The 22,085-nt window shown below is 36.7% G+C and overlaps 1 protein-coding gene across 3 annotated transcripts in view; it reads right to left on the bottom strand.

Annotated features, from left to right (window-relative positions):
- Positions 1–22,085, bottom strand: part of RABGAP1 (RAB GTPase activating protein 1) — a 170,834-nt gene that overhangs the window by 100,976 nt on the left and 47,773 nt on the right. For all 3 annotated transcript variants that reach the window (XM_008006338.3, XM_008006337.3, XM_008006339.3), the window contains 8 exons: positions 20,292–20,526; positions 18,289–18,493; positions 15,247–15,421; positions 14,505–14,662; positions 8,283–8,393; positions 7,829–7,895; positions 7,057–7,159; positions 5,687–5,856 (listed from right to left, as the gene is read on the bottom strand). In XM_008006338.3, the coding sequence (XP_008004529.3) occupies positions 5,687–5,856; positions 7,057–7,159; positions 7,829–7,895; positions 8,283–8,393; positions 14,505–14,662; positions 15,247–15,421; positions 18,289–18,493; positions 20,292–20,526 (1,224 nt within the window). The remainder of the gene's footprint in view (positions 1–5,686; positions 5,857–7,056; positions 7,160–7,828; positions 7,896–8,282; positions 8,394–14,504; positions 14,663–15,246; positions 15,422–18,288; positions 18,494–20,291; positions 20,527–22,085) is intronic.

Below are 22,085 nucleotides of genomic sequence, written 5' to 3'. Positions count from 1 at the left end.
AGTGATCACACTTCCCATCAGAAATACTGGAACAACCTAATATCACACACCTCTCAATTTAGCAATGGAGTAGAAAGCATTTGGATATTTTTATCTTGAGAGGTGTAGTTGTGTGCCACATACATACACTGTCAGCAAATTAAACTAAGAGGCCCGAGTATCCAGTTATAGTTATACTAATTATCTGTACAACCTTGGCCATACCACTTAGTCTTTCAGATATCAGCTTCTTCATTTATAAAACAGTAATTTTATGAAAGATTTTAAGACCCCTCAGTTTAATTGGCAATAAAAATTACATTATTCTATAGTTCCAAGAATGTTTAATTGGTCTTCTGTTCGCCTTATGTCACTACTGGAAAATCTATTCATTAGATCATTTTCTTGCTCTTTCAGTAAGTAGTATAAGAAAATTTAAGTCTAAAAAAGCAATCCTCTTGTCTCTATTAATTTTTAGTTTCTTCTCTAATATGATGCTATCTTAATATAACAATCTCACAGATGGGAAGGCTTCCAGGATAAAAAGGAGTTGCTGAGTCACCAGATAATTTTAATGAAAGGAAAAAGAATCAATTTTTAAACACGTCTTAAAAAGCATTTACATATTGTTTTCCCACACTGGCAGCAAAAAAACAGAAATGCTGTATGTTGTATATTCTTAAAATTTGCTCCATATCACTATTTCCTTTTCAGTCTAAGGAGAACTGAATATGGTTAAAATTTTAAATTACGCTTAATTTCAGTAAATCCTAAAAATACTCTTAGAGATGAAAGGACAAAAGTAGCATGTTTCTCTGGAGAGTGTCCTGGCTGAGACTTTTAAAAGGCTTAGATACATATTTTGTTCATATAACATCCCATAAAATCTACTGCTAAGTATCTTTGGATCTCAGTTTCCTCGTCTATAAAGTGAAAATACTAGTTAACCTCATTGAATCACTCTGAAAACTATATCAGATTTTAAAAAGTGAAGTAGCCAAGACAGTGATGGTCACAGTTGAACCTCAATTACTTTTTAAGCCATGAATGTAAAAGAGGGAATAAACAAATTTAGTTTATTAAGACAGTGAAAAGTTGTTCAAATTCTTCCCATTCTACCTCTCCTGTCCCACTCCCTAGCACTTCCCCTAAATCCCCACACAAACACAAAGACTTATCCCAATAAGGAGAAAAATAAAAGATTATTATCAGGAATTTCCTGCTCTTCCCCCAGCTTCCACATACACACTTCTGCTTTTTGAAAAGAAAATAGTGAAAATATGGCTTAAGTTTAGTTTATAGCCTTAACAAAGAGTCCAGAGCAGTCTCTTAGGCTGCGTCTCAGGTATGTTTTTGGCTAGTTTACCCCATCAAGTCATTTTTTAGCCTAACTAAAAAAAAATTAAGAAGTTATTAATAGAAGTTATGTTATTATTTGAATAACATACTATATGAGAATATTTTAAAAGTTTTACATTGAATTAACATGCAGCTCTGATTATGGTTGCTAAAAATAAAAAATAAATTTTAAAAAATTAAATAAATTTGTTTCCATAGAAAGATGTATTCTTCTACACTCAACCACAAAACCTTGTAAACCCATGCAGCCTTTGATTCCAAGGTTGTATAACATTAGGTGTCAAAGGAAATGCAAGATCAGGGGAATCTTAATTCATGTTCACTAAAATGAGATTAAAGGGTTAGAACGCTAATTAAACAGAGCTATTTTTACATAAAACTTTTTACTAAAAAGTATTATACTACTATTCTCAGGCTAGTAAGTAAAAAAAAAAAAAAATATATATATATACACACAAAAAGTTAAAAAAATGTATACAACTAATTTGTATTTACCATCTAGAAACTTTTTTTTTTTTTTTTTTTTGATGGAGTTTTGCTCGTTGCCCAGGCTGGAGTGCGATTGCATGATCTCGGCTCACTGCAACCTCTGCCTCCTGGGTTCAAGCAATTCTCCTGCCTCAGCCTCCCAAGTAGCTGGGATTACAGGTGTGCGCCACCAGGCCTGGTTAATTTTGTATTTTTGGTAGAGACGGGGTTTCTTCATATTGGTCAGGCTGGTCTCAAACTCCCAACCTCAGGCGATCCGCCCAAAGGGATCCTTTGGGATCCTTGGCCTCCCAAAGGCTGGGATTACAGACCATCTAGAAACTTTTAAAGATCATTCTCTCTTAATCTCTAAATTTTCAAAGTTATATTTGTAAAGTGGTTTAATTTCTGATGCATTCTTCTCCCGGGGCTCGCCCTCCATCTAAATCATCAATGCTGTTCTGATTTCAACACTTAGCGCTTTTTTATTAATTTGGTATCCCACAGAGGTTGTATAATTCTTCTCAATAATAACAGCAAATGTGTAGGGAGAACTTACTATGTACTGGGAACTATTCTAAGCATGTTGTACAGTTTTTAACACTATGAGGAAGATTCTATTATGCTGACAATTTACAATTTAGTAAACTGACACTCAGAGAGTTGAGGGAACTTGCTCAAAGTTAACAAGCTAGCAGAAAAATCCATGTGCTCTGACTTCAAATTCAAGTTCTAGACGATGACCCCATGCTAATAATCCTCTACTCCTGCTACAATGAAGAGCTGGAAGAACAGTGCTGGAACTCAGGCTTACTTTCTGTCTCTTAGGACAACACTGGAAAGAAGTGTCTATGCCTGCTCTGCTTATTTCCTTTTTCTAAATATACCCAATAGGGCTAACTTGGGTACACTAGAGTCAAAATTCTTGCTATCAAAATAAAAAAATGTAATATGGAAAAGTATATTCAAGTAAGTCCCACATACAACACTTTAATTTTATATGATAGAAAAGAGAAGTTGCATGTAAATAAAATCAATTCAACATATATTTATTGAGAATTACTATGTTCCAGGTACTTGGCATAAATCAGTGAGTAAGACAGATTAAGAATCTCTCCTTAGTGGAGGACTCTAATATGCAAAGCAGATAATAAACGATATAAAAGTATGTTACATAGCATATCAGTATGTAAAAGTTCTGGCTAAAAAAATAAAAAATAGGGCCAGGCACGGTGGCTCCCACCTGTAATCCCATCACTTTGGGAGGCCGAGGCAGGCGGATCATGAGGTCAGGAGTTCAAGACCAGCCTGGCCAACATAGTGAAACCCCATCTCTACTAAATAAAAAACAAGGTCAGGTGCGGTGGCTCAAGCCTGTTAATCCCAGCACTTCGGCTTTTACTGAGTAAAACTTTGGCTTTTATTGAGTAAAACAAGGCTGGAGGGTTTGATGCAGTCAAGTGGTAAGATCTGACCTTAAGCTACTATTATGTTGAAAAGAAATCATGAGGGGACAAAGATAGAAATAATGTGATGGGTAAAGAGGCTACTGCTAGGCCAGGTGTGGTGGCTCATGCAGTGTAATCCCAGCACTTTGGGAGGCTGAGGTAGGCAGACTTCTTGAGCCCAGGAGGTCAAGACCAGACTGGGCAACATGGCAAAATCCCATCAGTATTTTAAGAAAGAAAAAAAAAAGGCTATTGCTATAAATGATGACTCAGATGAGGATTACCGTACTCTAGCTGGTGAGAAGTGATTAGATGGAGATGAGATAATGAATCTTTTTGGACATGTTAAGCTTAAGATGTCCTGAAAACTAAGAGAAAGAGGAGCTTTAACGAAAAGAAAGTAACCATCTATAGAAAATGCTACAGACAGGTCAAGATGAGGACTCAGATTAGCAATTTAAATCAGTGGTGACCTTGATATCTTCCAAGGAGTTTTGCTACAAAGGAAAGTAAAAAATGGAAGCAGTAGGTGGTAGAATAACTGTGGGCCGGGCCGGGCGTGCTGGCTCAAGCCTGTAATCCCAGCACTTTGGGAGGCCGAGACCGGCGGATCACAGGGTCAGGAGATCGAGACCATCCTGGCTAACACGGTGAAACCCTGTCTCTACTAAAAAATACAAAAAATTAGCCGGGCGAGGCGGCAGGCGCCTGTAGTCCCAGCTACTCGGGAGGCTGAGGCAGGAGAATGGTGTGAACCCGGGAGGCGGAGCTTACAGTGAGCTGAGATCCGGTACTGCACTCCAGCCTGGGCTACAGAGTGAGACTCTGCTTCAAAAAAAAAAAAAAAAAAAAAGAATAACGGGGGGCCAAAAGAGAACAGAGATTTTAGCTGCTGCCCACCCACAGGAAAGACAAAGTATGAAGTTTAACTTTGATCAAGTTAACTGCACAATTAAAAAAAAAAAAAAATCAAGACTCTTCAGAAGAAAGTAACAGAATACAGTCTCTACAATGTATCACTTAAGATGTTTAACATGTAATCCAAAATTACAAAGAAACAAAAATATGCATCATCATACATGAAAATTAGCAGGCAAAATTCTAAAGTGGTTGCACTGTTAATTATGCTTAAGGATTTAAAAGAAAATCTGCTCAGTATAAAAGAACAAATAGGAAATCAAGAGAAAACAGAGATAATAAAAGAACCACACAGACATTTTAAAAACAAAAAATACAGAAAATATTCTAAAAATTCATTGAATGACTAACAGATTAGAAGTTGATAAAAATCAGCAAACTTTAAGACATATTAATAGAAAGTATCCCATCTGAAGAAAACACAGAAAAAAAGACTGGGAAAAAACAGAGCCTAAGAGATATCAAAAGCTCTAAATATAGATAATTACAATCCCAGAATCAAAGAGAAGAGAGATGGGCAGAAAAAAAAGTTTAAGAAATAATGGGCCAGATTTCCCCCAAATCTGGTTTTAAAAAAAAAAAAATTAAAAAAGCATAAATTTAAAAATGCAAGAACCCCAACAAATCCCAAGCAGGATAAACCAAAAGAAAACTGTACCTAATCATGTCACAGTTAAACATCTGAAAACCAAAGATAAATAATCTTAAAAGCAGCAAGAAGAAAATGACACATTATACCTAGAGGAACAGTAACATAAATGAACGCTGACTTCTCATCAAAAACAATGGAAGGGCTGGCTGCGCAAGGTGGCTCACATCTATAATCTCAGGTCTTTGGAAGGTCGAGGTGGGCAGATCACCTGAGGTGAGGAGTTCAAGACCAGCCTGGCCAACATGGTGAAACCCTATCTCTACTAAAAACACACACACACAAAAATTAGCCGGGCATGCTGGCACCCACTTGTAGTCCCAGCTACTCTGGAAGTTGAGGCAGGAAAATCACTTGAACCCAGGAGGCGGAGGTTGCAGTGAGCCAAGACTGCGCCACTGCACTCCAGCCTGGATGGTGACAGAGCAAGACTTTGTCTCAAAAACAAACAAACAAACAAACAAATAACAACAACAATAAAAATGAAAGCCGGAAGAATAGGAATGACATCTTTAAAGAAAAAAAAGTCAACCAGAATCCTATCCAGTGAAAATATCCTACTGGGATGAAAGCCAAAAAAAGACATTTTCACCTAGAGAAGTTTAAGAGAATACATCTTTAGCAGATCTACACTAAAAGAAATGCTGTTCTTCGGGTTGAAAGAAAATGAGACCAAATGGAAATGTGGATCTTTGGGAAGAAACGAAGAGCAATGAAAATAATAAACAGGCAGGAAAATATGAAAAATATCATTTTTCCTCTTAAAATACACGACTGTTTAAAGATCTGAGAGCTTAGAAATCAGTCTCAGAAGTGATTTCTCCCTTCTTATTCCCCCTTCTATATTAATAGAAAAGTACAATACCTGTTTTAGTTTCAAAAAGAAATTTTCAGTAGTACTACGTTTGCTGAAGGGCCAGAATAATCTTTCATTAGGTGAGCAAACGCGGACTTTTGTCTCCAGGAGAAATCGAACAGGCTCCTGTACTTCTGTTATTACCAAATCTACAGCTGTGGTCATAAACAGGACTTTATCTAAACAAAGAAAGAGAGAGGCTGAAGAGGTAAATCAGAAACACAAATGTATTTGCTCATAAGATTCCATAAAAGCTATTTCATTATAAACTTTCAAGATACCTTAAGTATCAACTAAACATGTAAATAATTAGACAAATAACCGATTTCAAAAAAAAAAATTCCACACTGAGAATTATTTTAAAGTAACTGACAGTAGTATACACTGTAAAACTTTTAAAACTGTACTGTCATCGGGAGACCAAGGCAGGCAGATCACTAGAGCCCATGAGTCCAGCCTGGCCAACACGGTTAAACATCGTCTCTACTAAAAATACAAAAATTAGCCAGGTGTGGTGGCACATGCCTGCAGTCCCAGCTACTTGGGAGGCTGAGGTAGGAAAATCACTTAAACCCGGGAAGTAGAGGCCACAGTGACACAAGACCGCGCCACAGCATTCCAGCCTGGGTGACAGAGTGAGACTCTGTCTCAACAAAACAAAAATAAACAAAAAAAAACCACTGTACTGTCAGATTTTTCTGCACAAGTGGCATATGACTTCTTTATGGCACCCTCATCAACACTGAGACTTCTCAAGTTTTAAACTTGGTTAACAATGGTATTTGAATGGTCTGCTTATATCCTTTAACTATTTATTTATACTGCTATTAATAACAAAAAATTGAAGGGGGGAAAATGCTCAATAAGAGGCATTTATTAAGCTAATTACATTTTCAGAATGGGATAATATGCAGCTATTAAATGTCATTCAAAGAGCATATGAAATATCTTCCAGATACTTTATGCATAGAGTATTTGAAAAGCTACACAAGAAACTGCTAACAGTGATTCCTTTGGGACGGAGCCGTGGGGACTGTGGTAGACTCACTTTTCCCTGTAAATCCTTTGAAATTTTTAACCATTTATTGCATGGATTACCTCTGTACAAAAATAAAACCTAGAAGTCTGTAAGTAAATAAGCATATAAATAGAAAGAAAAGAAAGAGGGGAAGGAAAAAATGAAAAAAAGGATGGAAAAGTGGGAAAAAGTGACACTTTGCTTACAGATCAAATTTAATAATAAACTGAAGAACTATTCAAATTCTTTGGTTTCACCAGAATTAGGTAAACACTGGATATTGGTTAAAGAAGTGGTCCTTAGTTTTGCGTATCTTCTTGAGACTAAAATTTCTGTTCATGATGTCAACAAATAGTATCACCTTTAGGAGTTTCTTCATTTACAACTTGAAAATGTGGGGATTTTGGATTCCAGCTCCCAGTAATAACATAGGACTTTCCATCTGAACTTTTGCCCATAGATTCCTAGAAAAAAAGAGTAAAGATAAATCTGAATGCCAAAGTGAGTGAACAACAGTTAACCCCTATCTTGCTGCCTTTAAAAACCAGAAGCTGCAAAAATATAAGAATATGGAGGAGGATCAGATAAGTGTATGTGAATGATTACATTTATGGTAAAAAAATGTGGCAATTATTTATGCAACTGTCCTGAAGTTACATGTAAATGCTTATGAAACATATCAAATTGTATACACGTTAAGAAAATCCACAACCTAAATCTGATGCTGGATTCTTCTTTAAAGTGAATTATCACCATATAATTTTTAGTTCTGAAAATAAAGATTTTCAGATAATGGGAATAATACTAATAACTCCTACTATTGGTAAGGATACATGACAGTCTATAATAATTCTTCAATAAATTTTCTCTTTTGATTATCACATCAACCGTACTCAAATATTTAAACAAGAATTTTATCATCACCACACAGATAACAGACCAAGGCTTATCCAAAGTCAGACTTGTAAACAGCTAGTCAGGAAAAAGGAAGTTACCTTATCTTTGTATATTGTTTTATAGCTTAAAAGATCACCTTTATAAACATGTTTTAACATTAGATTCAGATGAGAAAAAATGAAACAACCTTTACTGAGGAAACAGTATGTAACTTTCTAGCAAAAATAAATTCTTACCAAATCTAATAAGTGCATGTCACTATTTCGTACATCTTTTCCTGGACTAAGGAGAAGACCAAAACACCTGCAAAAAAAGAACTGACATAAATTTAAGAAAAAAGATAACACAAAAGAACGTTTAAATTAGGCCACTTTAAAAACAAATTCTTGCTGATAGAAAAGAAGACACATTAGAATTATCAATACATTTGTGTCGCTAAAATAATAATCCTTGCTTCAAGATAAGCTAATTCTGTTTGCCTTTTATTACCACATACTTGAAGAGAGCATATTAGCTGATGATTTCTAGTAGCTATTTCAAAGTAATGAAGCACTGACTTCAGTAAACAAAATAATATCCTAGGGAACAAAATACTTTGAAAATACATTTTTTAATACAGTGTAAAACTATGCCATTAGATTGATAAAAGTCAAAATTTATATTTAAGCTAAACTTACTAAAAATGCTTACCTTTCAATGGCAAGTTCTTTATTAGTTGTTTGCTGCACATAGATGACAATCTTCTTATCAATTCCTTGGCGTAGTTTAAAGCATTGTCTGTCCTTATCTTTGGGAACTGCACTGTAGACCAACATGTTTCATTAATTTTGCAAAGCATTTTCTTGTCACATACTAGAACCATTTTTTTTAAACAAAGACCTCAAATCTCTGATTCTTTTCTGTGCCTGGTTTGCAAATAATAACAAAAAAGAAAAAAATCATTGTATGCCTCTTGATGTGAAAATATCATTTGAGGCTGGGCATGATGGCTTACACCTGTAATCCCAAAACTTTAGGAGGCTGAGGTGAGTGGATCACTTGAGGTCAGGAGTTTGAGACCAGCCTGAGCAACATGGTGAAACCGCATCTCTACTAAAAATATAAAAATAAGCTGAGTGTGGTGGCACAGGCCTATAGTCCCAGCTATTCAGAAGGCTGAGGCAGGAGAATCACTTGAACCAGGGAGGGAGAGGTTGCACTGAGCCGAAACTGCGTCACTGCACTCCAGCATGGGTGACAGAGTGAGACTACATCTCAAAAAAAAAAAAAAAAAAAAAGAAAATACCATTTGATATTTGCAGGTAAACCACTAAAGCATTTATAAAGCTAGAAAAATCACTCCTACGTCCCCTAAAACAATCTCAATTTTCTCTCTTTTGTTGCTGTAAAGCATCTTGCATGGCATCTGATATACAGAACTCAAAAAAAGTAAGTATTCTTTCCTTTATATTTATCACTGGGTTTTACAGATAAATTATTATCACCTTCTTTGCTTAAATATATCATGAAGAAAAAGATACTTAATCATAGATCTTTTGAGTTTCAAAAAAAGTTATCTTTAAAAAGTAATAGAAATGAGGAAGATATGGCCAATAATAAGCTGTTGCCTAACACTTCCCTTAAGCACTGTTATCTTTATTATAAACCAGTATAATAATTATAAAATACTAACTAGTGATAAAGTTAATAAACATCAGCTTAATTTAAAAGGTAAAAATATTCTTTTTCTTTTTTTGAGACAGAATCTTGATCTGTTGCCCAGGCTGCAGTACACTGGCACAATCTCATAGTTCACTACAGCCTCAAACTCCTGGGCTCAAGCTATCTTCCTGCCTCAACCTCCAGGATACCGAGGATTACAGTTACACACCGCCATGCCTGGTTAATTTTTTAATTTTTTGTAGAGATGGGTCTTGCTATGTTGCCCAGGCTGGTCTCAAACTCATGGGCTCAAGCAAACCTCCCACCTCGGCCTCCCCAAGTGCTGTGATTACAGATGCGAACCACAGCAAAGTTCTTAAAATGACAGTTTAACAAAATAATCCCCTATTCTCCCACATACCACTTTCTCTAGCTCATTGTTCTCAAAGGTAAATGTCTGTGGCCATCAGTAATATGCAAAAAATCTAAATTGTATCTTATTTCTGTACAACTTTAAGATAATGGCAATAGAACCATTAGTAGCTACCGTAAATGGCTAGATGAAAGCTCTGAATACCTACTCAAAATTAAAGGTAGCCCTAAAGAAATACTAATTTGAAGCCCTTCTGCACTTTATTACTATTTATACTAATTCAAGAACATTTTTGAATACTTCCATTAGAAAATCAAAGAACCCTAGCAAAGAAGTCTAAAAATGACAAAAATGTTCAAAGAAAATCTTTGCATACCAAACTGTTAAATATTTGTGACAGAGTTTTCACCTATAAGGAAATGGAAGGGTCTCAATTTTCAACTGCTAATAGATACACTGGTCTCTATGTTCTCTGGATGCTCAAGTAAATATAATCTCATTGTTTAGCAGTTTAAAACAACAACAGATAGAAAGTTGTCTTTGGTGTCCTGAATCTACAGGGCTACAGTAACATGAAGCAGAATGGAGAGTGTAATCAGCGGGTGTGCACCTCACTGAATGCCAGGGTCCTAGATTATATTTCTGGTCTAATAACTACATCATTGAATGTATCCAAGCTGGGAATTTAGTATTTAATTTCTATTGTATAAAATAAGAAACTGAAGTCCAGGCTTAATTTCCCTGGGTTTACCTATAAATAAGCACAATATAAACTACCCAGTTTATCTCAGGAGGATGGTAAGTGGATTAAGTAAAACAAAAAAAGAAGTGTTTTGAATGGTGCATTGAATGAAAATGCTCAATTTAGGTCAGGCACGGTGGCTCATGCTTGGAATCCCAGCACTTTGAGAGGCTGAGGTGGGTGGATCATTTGAGGTCAGGAGTTCGAGACCAGCCTGGCCAAATAGTAAAACCCTGTCTCTACTAAAAACACAAAAATTAGCCGGGCATCGCAGCACATGTCTGTAATCCCAGCTACCTGGGGGGCTGAGGCAGGAGAATCACTGGAACCTGGGAGGCAGAGGTTGCCGTGAGCCGAGACTGCGCCAGTGCACTCCAGCGTGGGTGACAGAGAGAGACTCCATCTCAAAAAGAAAAAAAAGCGTGAGACCCTATCTCAACAAACAAACAAATGCTCAGTTTTCCCATGGGCAAAATGGAGAAGCAGGTTTCCAATTACAATTATATTTAAAAATTGGCCAGGCGCAGTGGCTCATGCCTGTAATCCCAGCAACTCGGGAGGCTGAGGCGGGTGGATCACCTGAAGTTAGGAGTTTGAGACCAGCCTGGCCAACATGGTGAAACCTTGTCTGTACTAAAAGTACAAAAAGTAGCTAGGCGTGGCAGCAGGTACCTATAATCCTAGCTACTCGGGAGGTTGAAGCAGGAGAATTGCTTGAACCCGGGAGAAGGAGGTTGCAGTGAGCCAAGATCGCACCAATGCACTCCAGCCTGAGCAACAAGAGCAAAACTCCGTCTCAAAAAAAAATAATAATAATAATTTAAAAATTAGACTTTTTCAGAAATGAGAAGAGCATTATTCTTATCACACTTTGTCTATATTTATGTTAAAGTAAAACCATAGTAAATCTTGTGTTGTGTTATACACAAATATGAGTTGGACAGGGGATAAGTAATATCCATGAACCAACATGTTTTACTACTCTATTCAACATTTAATTTCTACTTTTAAAATTTGCTATTAATATTATACACAATACGTTGGAGAACATTCATGTTAATAATTCTTTGAAAACCTCAATGATTATTTCTGCAGATAAATTCCCATACATATTACAGAATGACTGGATAAGAGGAACTGCATTTGACAAATTTAAATCTGACAAACCAAGGTATATTTTGCTATGATTTCATACATCTAAAGTACTGTTGTGTTAACCTAATACATTTAGGTATAATAATTATTTTGGCATAATTATTATTTAGGTATAATATTTAGGTAAAAATATTTAGGTATAATAGTAAGTAAATAATAGGTTTTATAAAATTATATAATAGCATAATAATTATACAACTACTACGTAATTTATATGTATAATATACAATTATTATTATACCTAAACATATTTAACCTAATATATTTAGGTACCTTGATCATTATACTGAAATAATATATTTAAGTTCCAACCCGGCCAATATGGTGAAACCCCATCTCTACTAAAAAGCACAAAAATTAGCCGGGTGTGGTGGGAGGCGCCTGTAATCCCAACTACTGGGGAGGCTGAGGCAGGAGAATTGCTTGAACCCGGGAGGCGGAGGTTGCAGTGAGCCAAGATCGCACCACTGCCCTCCAGCCTGGACGACAGAGCGAAACGGTCTCAAAAAAAAATGAAATTTAAGTTAACACAACAGTATTTATTATAAACCAGAAATTCAGTAAAGTCATGTAGCAAAAGGAAAACAAAGTCCTAACAAACGTGAAAAGCAAATTTGACCATTCAGGGATTTTTTGTAATAGCACTTTGTCAGTATGAGGGTAAATAGAACAAAGATGTTTATGATCATTCTACCTTGAATATGCCTGATTTCAGAAGGAAGAGAAGTTATACTGATACTTCTGAGGGATCTTAATCTTTCCTATTTAATAATTAGAATTTACAGACCAAAATTACATAAATATTTTCAATAAAGAAAAAAAGGCCAGGCGTGGTGAAACAATGCCTATAATCCCAGCACTTTGGGAGGCCAAGGTAAATGGATCACTTGAGGCTGGAAGTTTGAGACCAGCCTGGCCAACACGGCGAAACCCTGTCTCTACTAAAAAATACAAAAAATTAGCCGGGCATGGTGGCAGGCGCGTGTGATCCCAGCTACTCAGGAGGCTGAGGCACGAGAATTGCTTGAACCCGGGAGACGGAGGTTGCAGTGAACCGTGATCGTGCCACTGCATTCCAGTCTTGGTGACAGAGAGAGGCTGTCTCAAAAAAAAAAGAAAGAAAAAATATTTAGTTTAAAGGTTGCTTAACAAGGTAAAAAACTACTTAAAATTATACAGACAATAATTTCCACTTTGCAGGGCACGAAGGTACACTGCAGGAAGGACTATCTCACAGCATTGCTTTGAGAATAGAAATGACCAGGAATGGTGGCTCATGCCTGTAATCCCAACACTTGGACAAGCCGAGACTATCACTTGAGCCCAGGAGTTCAAGACCAACCTGGGCAACGTGGCAAGACCCCATCTCTAGAAAAATTTTTTTAAAAAAGTAGCCAGACATAGTGGTGTGCATCCATGGTCCCTGCTACTCAGGAGGGTGAGGTGGGAAGACTGCTTGAGACCAGAAGGTTGAGGCTGCAGTGAGTCATGTTTGTACCACTGCACTCCAGCCTGAGCAACAGCATGAGGCGTACCTCAAAAAAAAAAAAAAAAGAGAGAGAGAGAATAGAAATGTATACAATTAGAAAGCACAGAGCACAATGCCTCATACTTTACTCCTCAAAGTTTAAGCTGAACTGTACACTAAATTGGCCACCAGATGGCATGACAATTCCAAAGTCTGAAGAGACTAATTATCAGTTTTTCTAATAAATAGTCTAATAAACCAATCACTGTGCTTCTTAATTTAAAAACAAAATATTAGAAATATTCATAATTTTATATAACTTCATTTTACCAATTTAATGAAGTAGTCATGGAGGAAACAGACATGCAATTATTGATTATAATACAATCATTTTGTGACATGGGCTATAATTTTTAAAAAATCAAGTCATCTTGCAACCACAAAATTTTAAAGTGAGAGAGGGTTTTAGAGTCTAGCCACCTCATTTAATAAATGAGGAAATTACTGACAGATGTAAAGAAACTTGGAAATGGGGACACTGTTAATAGTAACAACAATTAAACTAAAGCTAAGTTTTGACTTCTATTCCATGTTTTTTTCCACCACTCAAAGAATTATCATTACATTTAAAAATTAAAATCAGTGCTTCTAACCCTACAGAAGATTAGACTTCAGATACAGACCTTATTTCTCCCCTTCCAATGTATGCAGATAACTTTACTGGGAAAACCTGACTTGAAAATGCTTAAGATTTTTCGATTACTAATACAAGTAAATCAACCAACTAAAACAAGCAAATACAATCAGCAAAACAAATATAGCTACAAATCCAGCTAAGCTTTGGCCATATACATACATATATACACACATATATACACGTGTGTGTATGTGTATATACACATACGTGTATATATACATATGTGTGTGTGTTTATACACACACACATATTTTTATATATATATATATATTTTTTCGAGACGGAGTTTCGTTCTTGTTGCCCAGGCTGGAGTGCAATGGCAGGATCTCTGCTCACTACAACAACCTCTGCCTCCCAGGTTCAAGCAATTCTCCTGCCTCAGCCTCCTGAGTAGCTGAGATTACAGGCACCTGTCACCATGCCCGGCTAATTTTGTATTTTTAGTAGAGATAAGGTTTCTCCATGTTGGTCAGGCTGGTCTCAAACTCCCGACCTCAGGTGATCTGCCCACCTTAGCCACCCAAAGTGCTGGGATTACAGGCATGAGCCACAGCGCCCGGCACTTTGGCCATATTCTTATGAGCAGTTAGCCACTTGGTATCTGACTAAAAGAAGGTAGTAACATGTTCCCCATATGACAATTTTTTTTAATTGCTTTAAAATTCTTCAAACTTTGCCTCTGTTAAATTTATGTATTTATTTTCCTTTATCACCCACATTTTTTAAAAAGCCCTCCCTTTAAAAGCAATCATTTTATGGTATGAAAGTTATAATCTGACCTAGAATTTCCCCTGAACCACAGCATGTTAATACATGAATAAAATAAGATTCCCTACCTAAAATAACCTTTACCATCATCTTCTTTTATTTCTAAAGACACAGAGAAGGTAAAGATGTCACTGTCAGGAGTCTGGGGTGCAGCAGTGGCTGAAAGTGGGGTCTGCTTGGCAGAACGGCGGAAGGCAGTGGCAAAACTGTAAAGTATCCGGCTTACCTACAACCAGACATGTTAGGAAATGGGCTGTTATCAAAAGATATAAAATACTTTTATTAAGGATGAAAGGTTACCTACTTTGGAAGACGATAATTATCTTTATCCCACTTATTTCTTTTGGTAAATTACCTAATTTGTTAGGCCTATAAAGCAAGCAACACTGAAAGTGGTCAGACAAGGGGTTTTAAAAAAAGAAATGGTTGTAAGCACTATAAATCCAATTAAAAATCATTTCCTAAATTGTTTGAAACTATCTGAAGATATTACAATGAAAACAGTCCTAACAAGTTCTGATTTAAAAGAATGGTTTGCAAATCTGACAACGTTAGAACCAGAATGCCTACTTAACCCAATCAAAAGTAGCCAACAGGTCTCCTCTGACATTCTTAGTAGTAACAACAAAGTTCTGGTTAATCAAATTTTTAGTTAATTTATATGTCGGCCCATCAGGCTAGAATCACTAAAACACTAGCACAGAATTTCATCTGGCTCATAAGTGACCATAATAAATACCATAATCATTTCAACCTAGTGAGAGCACTGGTGAAGTTTCATTTGCAGAGAGTCTTCTCTTGAGGACTTACAGCTTCTTGTATTTCACACCGGAAGACGTGTATTCTGAAGAGTTCTGCATTGTAATGACTTTCAGTGAAAGCAAAACAGTCACTCTCAGGAGTTCCATCATGCCCTCTGACACAGAAGAGAATTTTGTAGATAGGGTAGTTTGCTATTTCAGTGTTTGTCTGAGGATCTAAGAGTCTGTTCAGAGAAAAAGATACAGAGATATTAGAGGAATTATGAACAATCTGCACTACGTTTATATTAAGATGTGAGACTCATCCTTTCTAGTAAGAAGATCATATATTTGGTATGCTAATATTAACCTTAAATTTTAAAAAGTCAGTCCTATGTGAATTCCGGAAGCTATTGATTACATAATTCCACAGTACTAAAAACTATATGGTATCATGTTTTAGGGAGGCAAACAGAAAGGTATAAAAAATATGAATAAGCACATTTCTTATATAGTCTGCAACAAACTAAAGACAAGATTAACACGTAAATTAGCCTACCAAAATACACTGAAGCTGCGCCTCTGTTTTTTTTTTTTTTTTTGAGATGGAGTTTCGCTCTTGTTGCCCAGGCTGGAGTGCAACGGCGCGATCTTGGCTCACTGCAACCTCCACCTCCTGGGTTCAAGCGATTCTCCTGCCTCAGCCTCCCAAGTAGCTGGGATTACAGGGATGTGCCACCATGCCTGGCTATTTTTTGTATTTTTGGTAGAGACGGGGCATGTTAGCCAGATGGTCTCAATCTTCTGACCTCAGGTGATCTGCCCGCCTAGGCCTCCCAAAGTGCTGGTATAATAAGCGTGGGCCACCGCACCTGGAGAAGCTGAGTTTCTAATTATCTCCTTTAAAAACGACCTAATCTGCTATGAAAAAATAAAAAAACAAAAAACTGATGCTTTTTCTCAGACTGAAACATGTTTTTTTTTTTGATTCATGGAAAATAAAGACAGAGATTATACAAAATGCTAACTCAAAAAAAAAAAATCATGAATAAAAGCAAAAGAATGCCATTCAGTAAAAAATCAAAGGAATAGCTTTCATTCAAAAATCTACTTATTCAACGAATATTTATGTGATACCTAAAACATTCCAGACTCTATTCAGGGCACTAAGGCACAACTATGAAAGGTCTAAAAAGAAACTACGCAATTTCAACGCTACGTAGGTAGAGCTATTAATGGGGAAAGCCTAGAAGGCCTTGCTCATCACGGAAATGCCTAGGAAGAAGATCTAATGCAAGTTTGAAAGCACTTTCATGAAAACTCTGAAAATGTGGGGTAAGACCAACTAGCTTTCTAACTTCCTTTATAAAATTAAAAATATATTAAAGTATAACTTCAGTTAGAGGGATGAGTATTGACTAAGAAACATTTAGAAATGAATGCTAAACAAATTCTATTAATAGTTTATCATTAATAAATAGAATTTGTGAGTCTTTGTGAAATAGTTCTTTAAATACTTCAGGGGAAAAATTACATATACAGATTATTTTACTACAATCAACAGACAGCTATTACTCTGTCACCATGAAAGTCCAAAATACTTCTGAGGATACTGAGAAATGGACACTCTATATACTGCTGATAAAAGTATAAACTGGATCAATATTTCTAGATGGCTAGTTGGCAATGTTATCAGAAGCAATAAAAACAGACAAACTCATTAAGTTTACTTCTAGGAATTTATCCTAAGGAAATCAACAGAAGTCTAAAAAGATTGAGCTCAAAGATACCTATGTCTAAAACACTGATATTCCCGTATAATTAAAATTAGCTATCATTAGTCATGCTTTTTTCTCTGAAAGATAAAAACCTTAAGATGTCTAATATAAGTGATGAGTTATTTATGTATAACCCATTAATGTGCCATCATAAATTAAAATTTTTAATCATATTTACTGGCATGAAAAGAGGTTTATGATATAAAACTAAGTACAAGATGGTATGGACAGTTTCATTGTTGTTAAAAAAAAGTTGATTCTAACAGTTGTATAATTATGTACGTATATATATGCAGGTATATTCACACATACATAGACATATACACATACCAATATGCAAAGATCTTAATAAGCCAAGATGTTAACTGTATTTATTAGTGGTAGAGTAGAATTAAGGCTATTTTATGTGGTAATTTAAACAAGCATGAATCTTTGGTAACAGCAGAAAAGAATTTATTTTAGCTGCACTCGTCTGACTTATTGAGCAACTGTATATTTAGCTGGTTGATACAGACATCTGGTTAGCTATCTGCAATTGTTATTTGTTCTATTAGTATAAACAGCCATTTCTAGAGGCTTCTCTGTGCCTCAGTTTTTTCCTTTTTTTCCTTTTGTTTTGTTGAGAGAGGGTCTCACTTTGTCACTCAGTCTGGAGTGAAGTGGCATGATCACAGCTCACTGCAGCCTTCAACTCCCAGGCTCAGGTGATCCTCCCATTTCAGGCTCCTGAGTAGCTGGAACTACAGGTGTGTGCGACCATGCCTGGCTAATTTTTTTATGTTTTGTAGAGACAGGGTTTCACCATGTTGCCCAGGCTGGTCTCGAACCCCTGAACTTAAGTGATCAACCCGTCTCAGCCTCTCAAAGTGCTGGGATTACAGGCATGAACCACTGCACCTGGCCAGTTTTCTCATCATAAAAATTAAGGGGTGTACTGGTATAGTTAATATTTAACAATAAATTTTTGTAACTTTCAAACTCAGCATGAAACTCCATTTTGAACTACTGTGTCAAGCTTGTATTTTCATCAAAGGAACATGGAAAATACAATCTTTTAGGCTGACTCATGTCAATGTATTTCATTTATCCCCAAAACATTGAAAGTCTAATGTACTACACATGACTAGGAAGAGTATGAAAAACTATTACAAATAAGTGACCATTTTTCACAAAGGTTACAGTCCTTGGAAGACATAGCATGAGTGTCAGGTAAATGAAACATTACACAAGTAAAGTAAGTATTAATATGTATTTTATTCACTATTGCTTCTTTCTAAAGCAACAGGTCAGAGATCTGATGTAAATACTAAAATATTTCAATAAACCAGTCTCACCTCACAATTCCTTCAGATACATTTGGCACTGAAAGGGTAACATTTAGTGAAATCTGACACTGGCTTCTTAAGATGGACATCATCCTTAAGGCTTCCACTTCACTCCTGGGAGCATTTACTGAGGCACAGCCTAAGTAAGTCAGTTTACTGAAAACTACGCTGTCCTCATCGGCCACTGGTGTGAAAGGACTTGAAGCTTCAGAACCTGAAAGAAACAAAGAATAAGGAAGTGATTATTTTCACTTTGATATTTTGTTGATATGATTAGCAAGTAAAAATCTGCAAGTAACATTTAGGGTCTAAAATTAAGTATTAATGAGATAATATGCCATACCCTAAAAGAAATGCCCATGAAAGCCAGAAATCTCACACTAGAACTCTGTCAGAAACACCAAGATTTTTAGGTACAGGTTGAGTATCCTAAATTCAAAACTCTGAAATATGAAATGTTTCAAATTTCAAAACCTTTTGAGCACCTACATGACACTTAAAATAAATACTATTTGGGGAATTTCAGATTTCTTTTTTTTTTTTTTTTTTTTTTTGAGACGGAGTCTTGCTCTGTAGCCCGGGCTGGACTGCAGTGGCCGGATCTCAGCTCACTGCAAGCTCCGCCTCCCGGGTTTACGCCATTCTCCTGCCTCAGCCTCCGGAGTAGCTGGGACTACAGGCGCCTGCCACCTCGCCCGGCTAGTTTTTTGTATTTTTAGTAGAGACGGGGTTTCACCGTGTTAGCCAGGATGGTCTCGATCTCCTGACCTCGTGATCCGCCCGTCTCGGCCTCCCAAAGTGCTGGGATTACAGGCTTGAGCCACCGCGCCCGGCCGAATTTCAGATTTCTAATTATTGGATTTAGGGTGCTCAGCAGGCAATTATATGCATATTTCAAAATCCAAAAACATCTGAAATCTGAAACACTTCTGGTCCCAAGCATTTCAGACAAAGGATACTCAAAATATAGTGCTATTAAAGTCAGTCTCAATCAGATTCAGATTTGATTCACTTTTCTGCCTCTTCTAATTTGTTTTGACTTTGTAATTTACATTTAGGTCAAATATACATTTAGTATTTTTTCACTCTGAAAACTCCTATCTCTGTCAATTTTTTTTTTATTTTTATTATTTTTTTTGAGACAGAGTCTCACTCTGTCGCCAGGCTGAAGTGCAGTGGGACAATCTCGGCTCATTGCAACCTCTGCCTCCTGGCTTCAAACAATGCCCCTGCCTCAGCCTCCCAAGTAGCTGTGACTACAGGTACGCACCACCACACCTGGCTAATTTTTTGTATTTTAATAGAGACAGGGTTTCACCATGTTGGCCAGGATGGTCCTGATCTCCTGACCTTGTGATCCACCTGCCTCGGCCTCCCAACGTGCTGGGATTACAGGCGTGAGCTACCACACCTGGCCTAATTGTCATCTTTCTGACCTGCACTGTTACAGTTATTTCTCTTATTCATCATCTTAGCCACTTCATTATGTTCTCTCAATCTCTTTGGCGTTCCTTTCCCAATAACATCTATAGTTTTAACACCTGCTTTTCCAAATGAGCCTTTAAGTTGTCCTTCTCCTCCCATACTATGTCTTTCTGCCCCATGCTCTAGTCTTCCTTTTTCAACTTGGCAACTGCTCCTATAGAGCTATACAGGTCTGGAGCAAACATCTGTTCACCCAGAATTATCCCTCTATTTCTCAAATATTGTACTCATATTCCTTCTTTCTTTGAAAAATCTTTAAGCATTCTGGGGGGGGCGGGGAAAGACTCCCTCTGTTTCCTTTAGTTGTATTTTCTCTTTCCTTGGTACAACTGAAATACATTTAAAAGGAAATCAGAATGGTATATATATTTTTACTCCTCTCACATCCCTTTAGATTTAGAATTTAGAGATTCTAGAGAATGTAGACAATGGTTTTTGCCTGTTCTAAATAAAACCTAGTACAGGGTGGACACTCACATATTAAAAACAATAACCTTCAGTTACGCAAGCAATGCAGCAATCCTAACCTCCTTGTCCAGGTTTCACTGGCAGGCTCATCTCTGGTTTTTGGAGCCCTACTAATGGCACAGGGTTAATGGTGGATGAAGCGGAGAGCTGATTAGAAAGAGGCCCATCTCCTTCACCATCCAGTTGTGACCTTTTCACAGGCTCCTTTTCCCCTGGCTGGTCGTCCATTGGAGGATCCATCAGTACATCTGCTAGCTCTTTTTGCAGCTGCTGTTCACTTCCATTCCCTACAATCTAAGGGTCACAAATACATGCAATCAGCAAAGTGAGAAAGATTGGCCAGTACTGATTAAAATGGGTCCACATTCCAAAGAAAATCATTAGCATTTCTTTTGATACAAAGATATCTTCTGAATTTTTTTAAAAATAGAATAAATCAAGATCTGCAACAAACAAGGGTGCAGCTGCTCTCTCAATTTATATAGTTTTTCATGAAAAAGTACACAGTGAACTTGAGACTAATACCCAGAAATATATGCGATAGCCTGCCAATGTTATTAAAGTATTTTACTGTGTCCTAAACTAACAATAATTAAAAGATTTATAATTTTGTCTGATAAGAAATAATGCTTTTAAGAAGAACATCTTAGTGTCTCCTCTAGCCCTTAAGAAAAAAGGGAAAAATGTGCTTGCTTCCAAAAGGTATCAACAGAAACATACATATTAGGCAATACATTTTCACAGGTATTTTACCACTTCTGTCATATGCAAGTCTCTTGTATTTCTGAGGAAGACTTAAATGATATGAACAAGTTCTTAAAGTTCTGAAACACTTGAGTAAAGCTGACATGAACATACAAAATAGTCCTGAGAAATAAAAGCACTCTATTTCAATATCAAGTAATTTTATGGAGTCATGATGGGTTATTACTAGTTCCTCAACAAGGAAGCAAGTAAGTGCAAAATCAAGTGGAGACTGGTAAATGCCAAGGAAAACCACAAGTGACACAACACAGTGTTGTCACTAAATGCTTAAGAAATACTAAAAAAATTAACAAAAAAAAAATTGAGTTAGAAAAATGAAGTCATGGGAAAAGAGAGGGAGCCCTGATTTAGGAGGCTTTCTGAAGACTAAAATCTAACAAAAAGTTAAATTCGTCAGGACTAAGAGAATGAGGCCTACCCTAGCAAAATTAACACAGAGGCTAGGAAGCAAAATTCCAATAACAGAGGTAGGTATCTCTGGGCTACCAAGAAACCCAATTCAAGTATTTTTATTGATTCGGGCTTTCATAATTTCATAAACTTCAAGTCTCTTGTGCTGCAAATTATAATTGAGAAAAAGACAAGTCTTTTTTGCTGACTTTCTCCCAAGGAAATTCCAACACTTCAAGTACTTTTGCCTTAGAAATAAAGACCTCTTTCTTGGCTTCAATGACAATTTCTGTCTCTGTGAATTTCATTTCATGTTTGGAGTTATTGCTAATGGAAGTACAAGTGGGCTGAGTAATTTTAACCCTTTGTTAAATCAGATTCTACACATACACAAGTGCAACTGAATTTCTTTTCTCAGAAGTTCTGCTTTAAAAAGTTGGGTTTTTTTTTTTTTTTTTTTTTTTTTTCTGATGGGCACAGTGGCTCACGCCTATAATCCCAGCACTTTGAGAGGCTGAGGTGGGCAGACTGCTTGACCTCAGGAGTTTGAGACCAGCTGGGCAACATGGTGAAACTCCATCTCTACCAAAAATACAAAAATTAGCCATGCGTGGTAGCATGTGCCTATGGTCCCAGCTACTGGGAGGCTGAGGTGGGAGGATCGCTGGAGCCCGTGGAGTTGAGGCTGCAGTGACCTC

Source organism: Chlorocebus sabaeus, chromosome 12, assembly GCF_047675955.1.
Source record: "Chlorocebus sabaeus isolate Y175 chromosome 12, mChlSab1.0.hap1, whole genome shotgun sequence".
NCBI lineage: Eukaryota > Metazoa > Chordata > Mammalia > Primates > Cercopithecidae > Chlorocebus > Chlorocebus sabaeus.
Note: the sequence above shows the minus strand (reverse complement) of the source record. Positions and strands in the feature narration are given on the sequence as shown.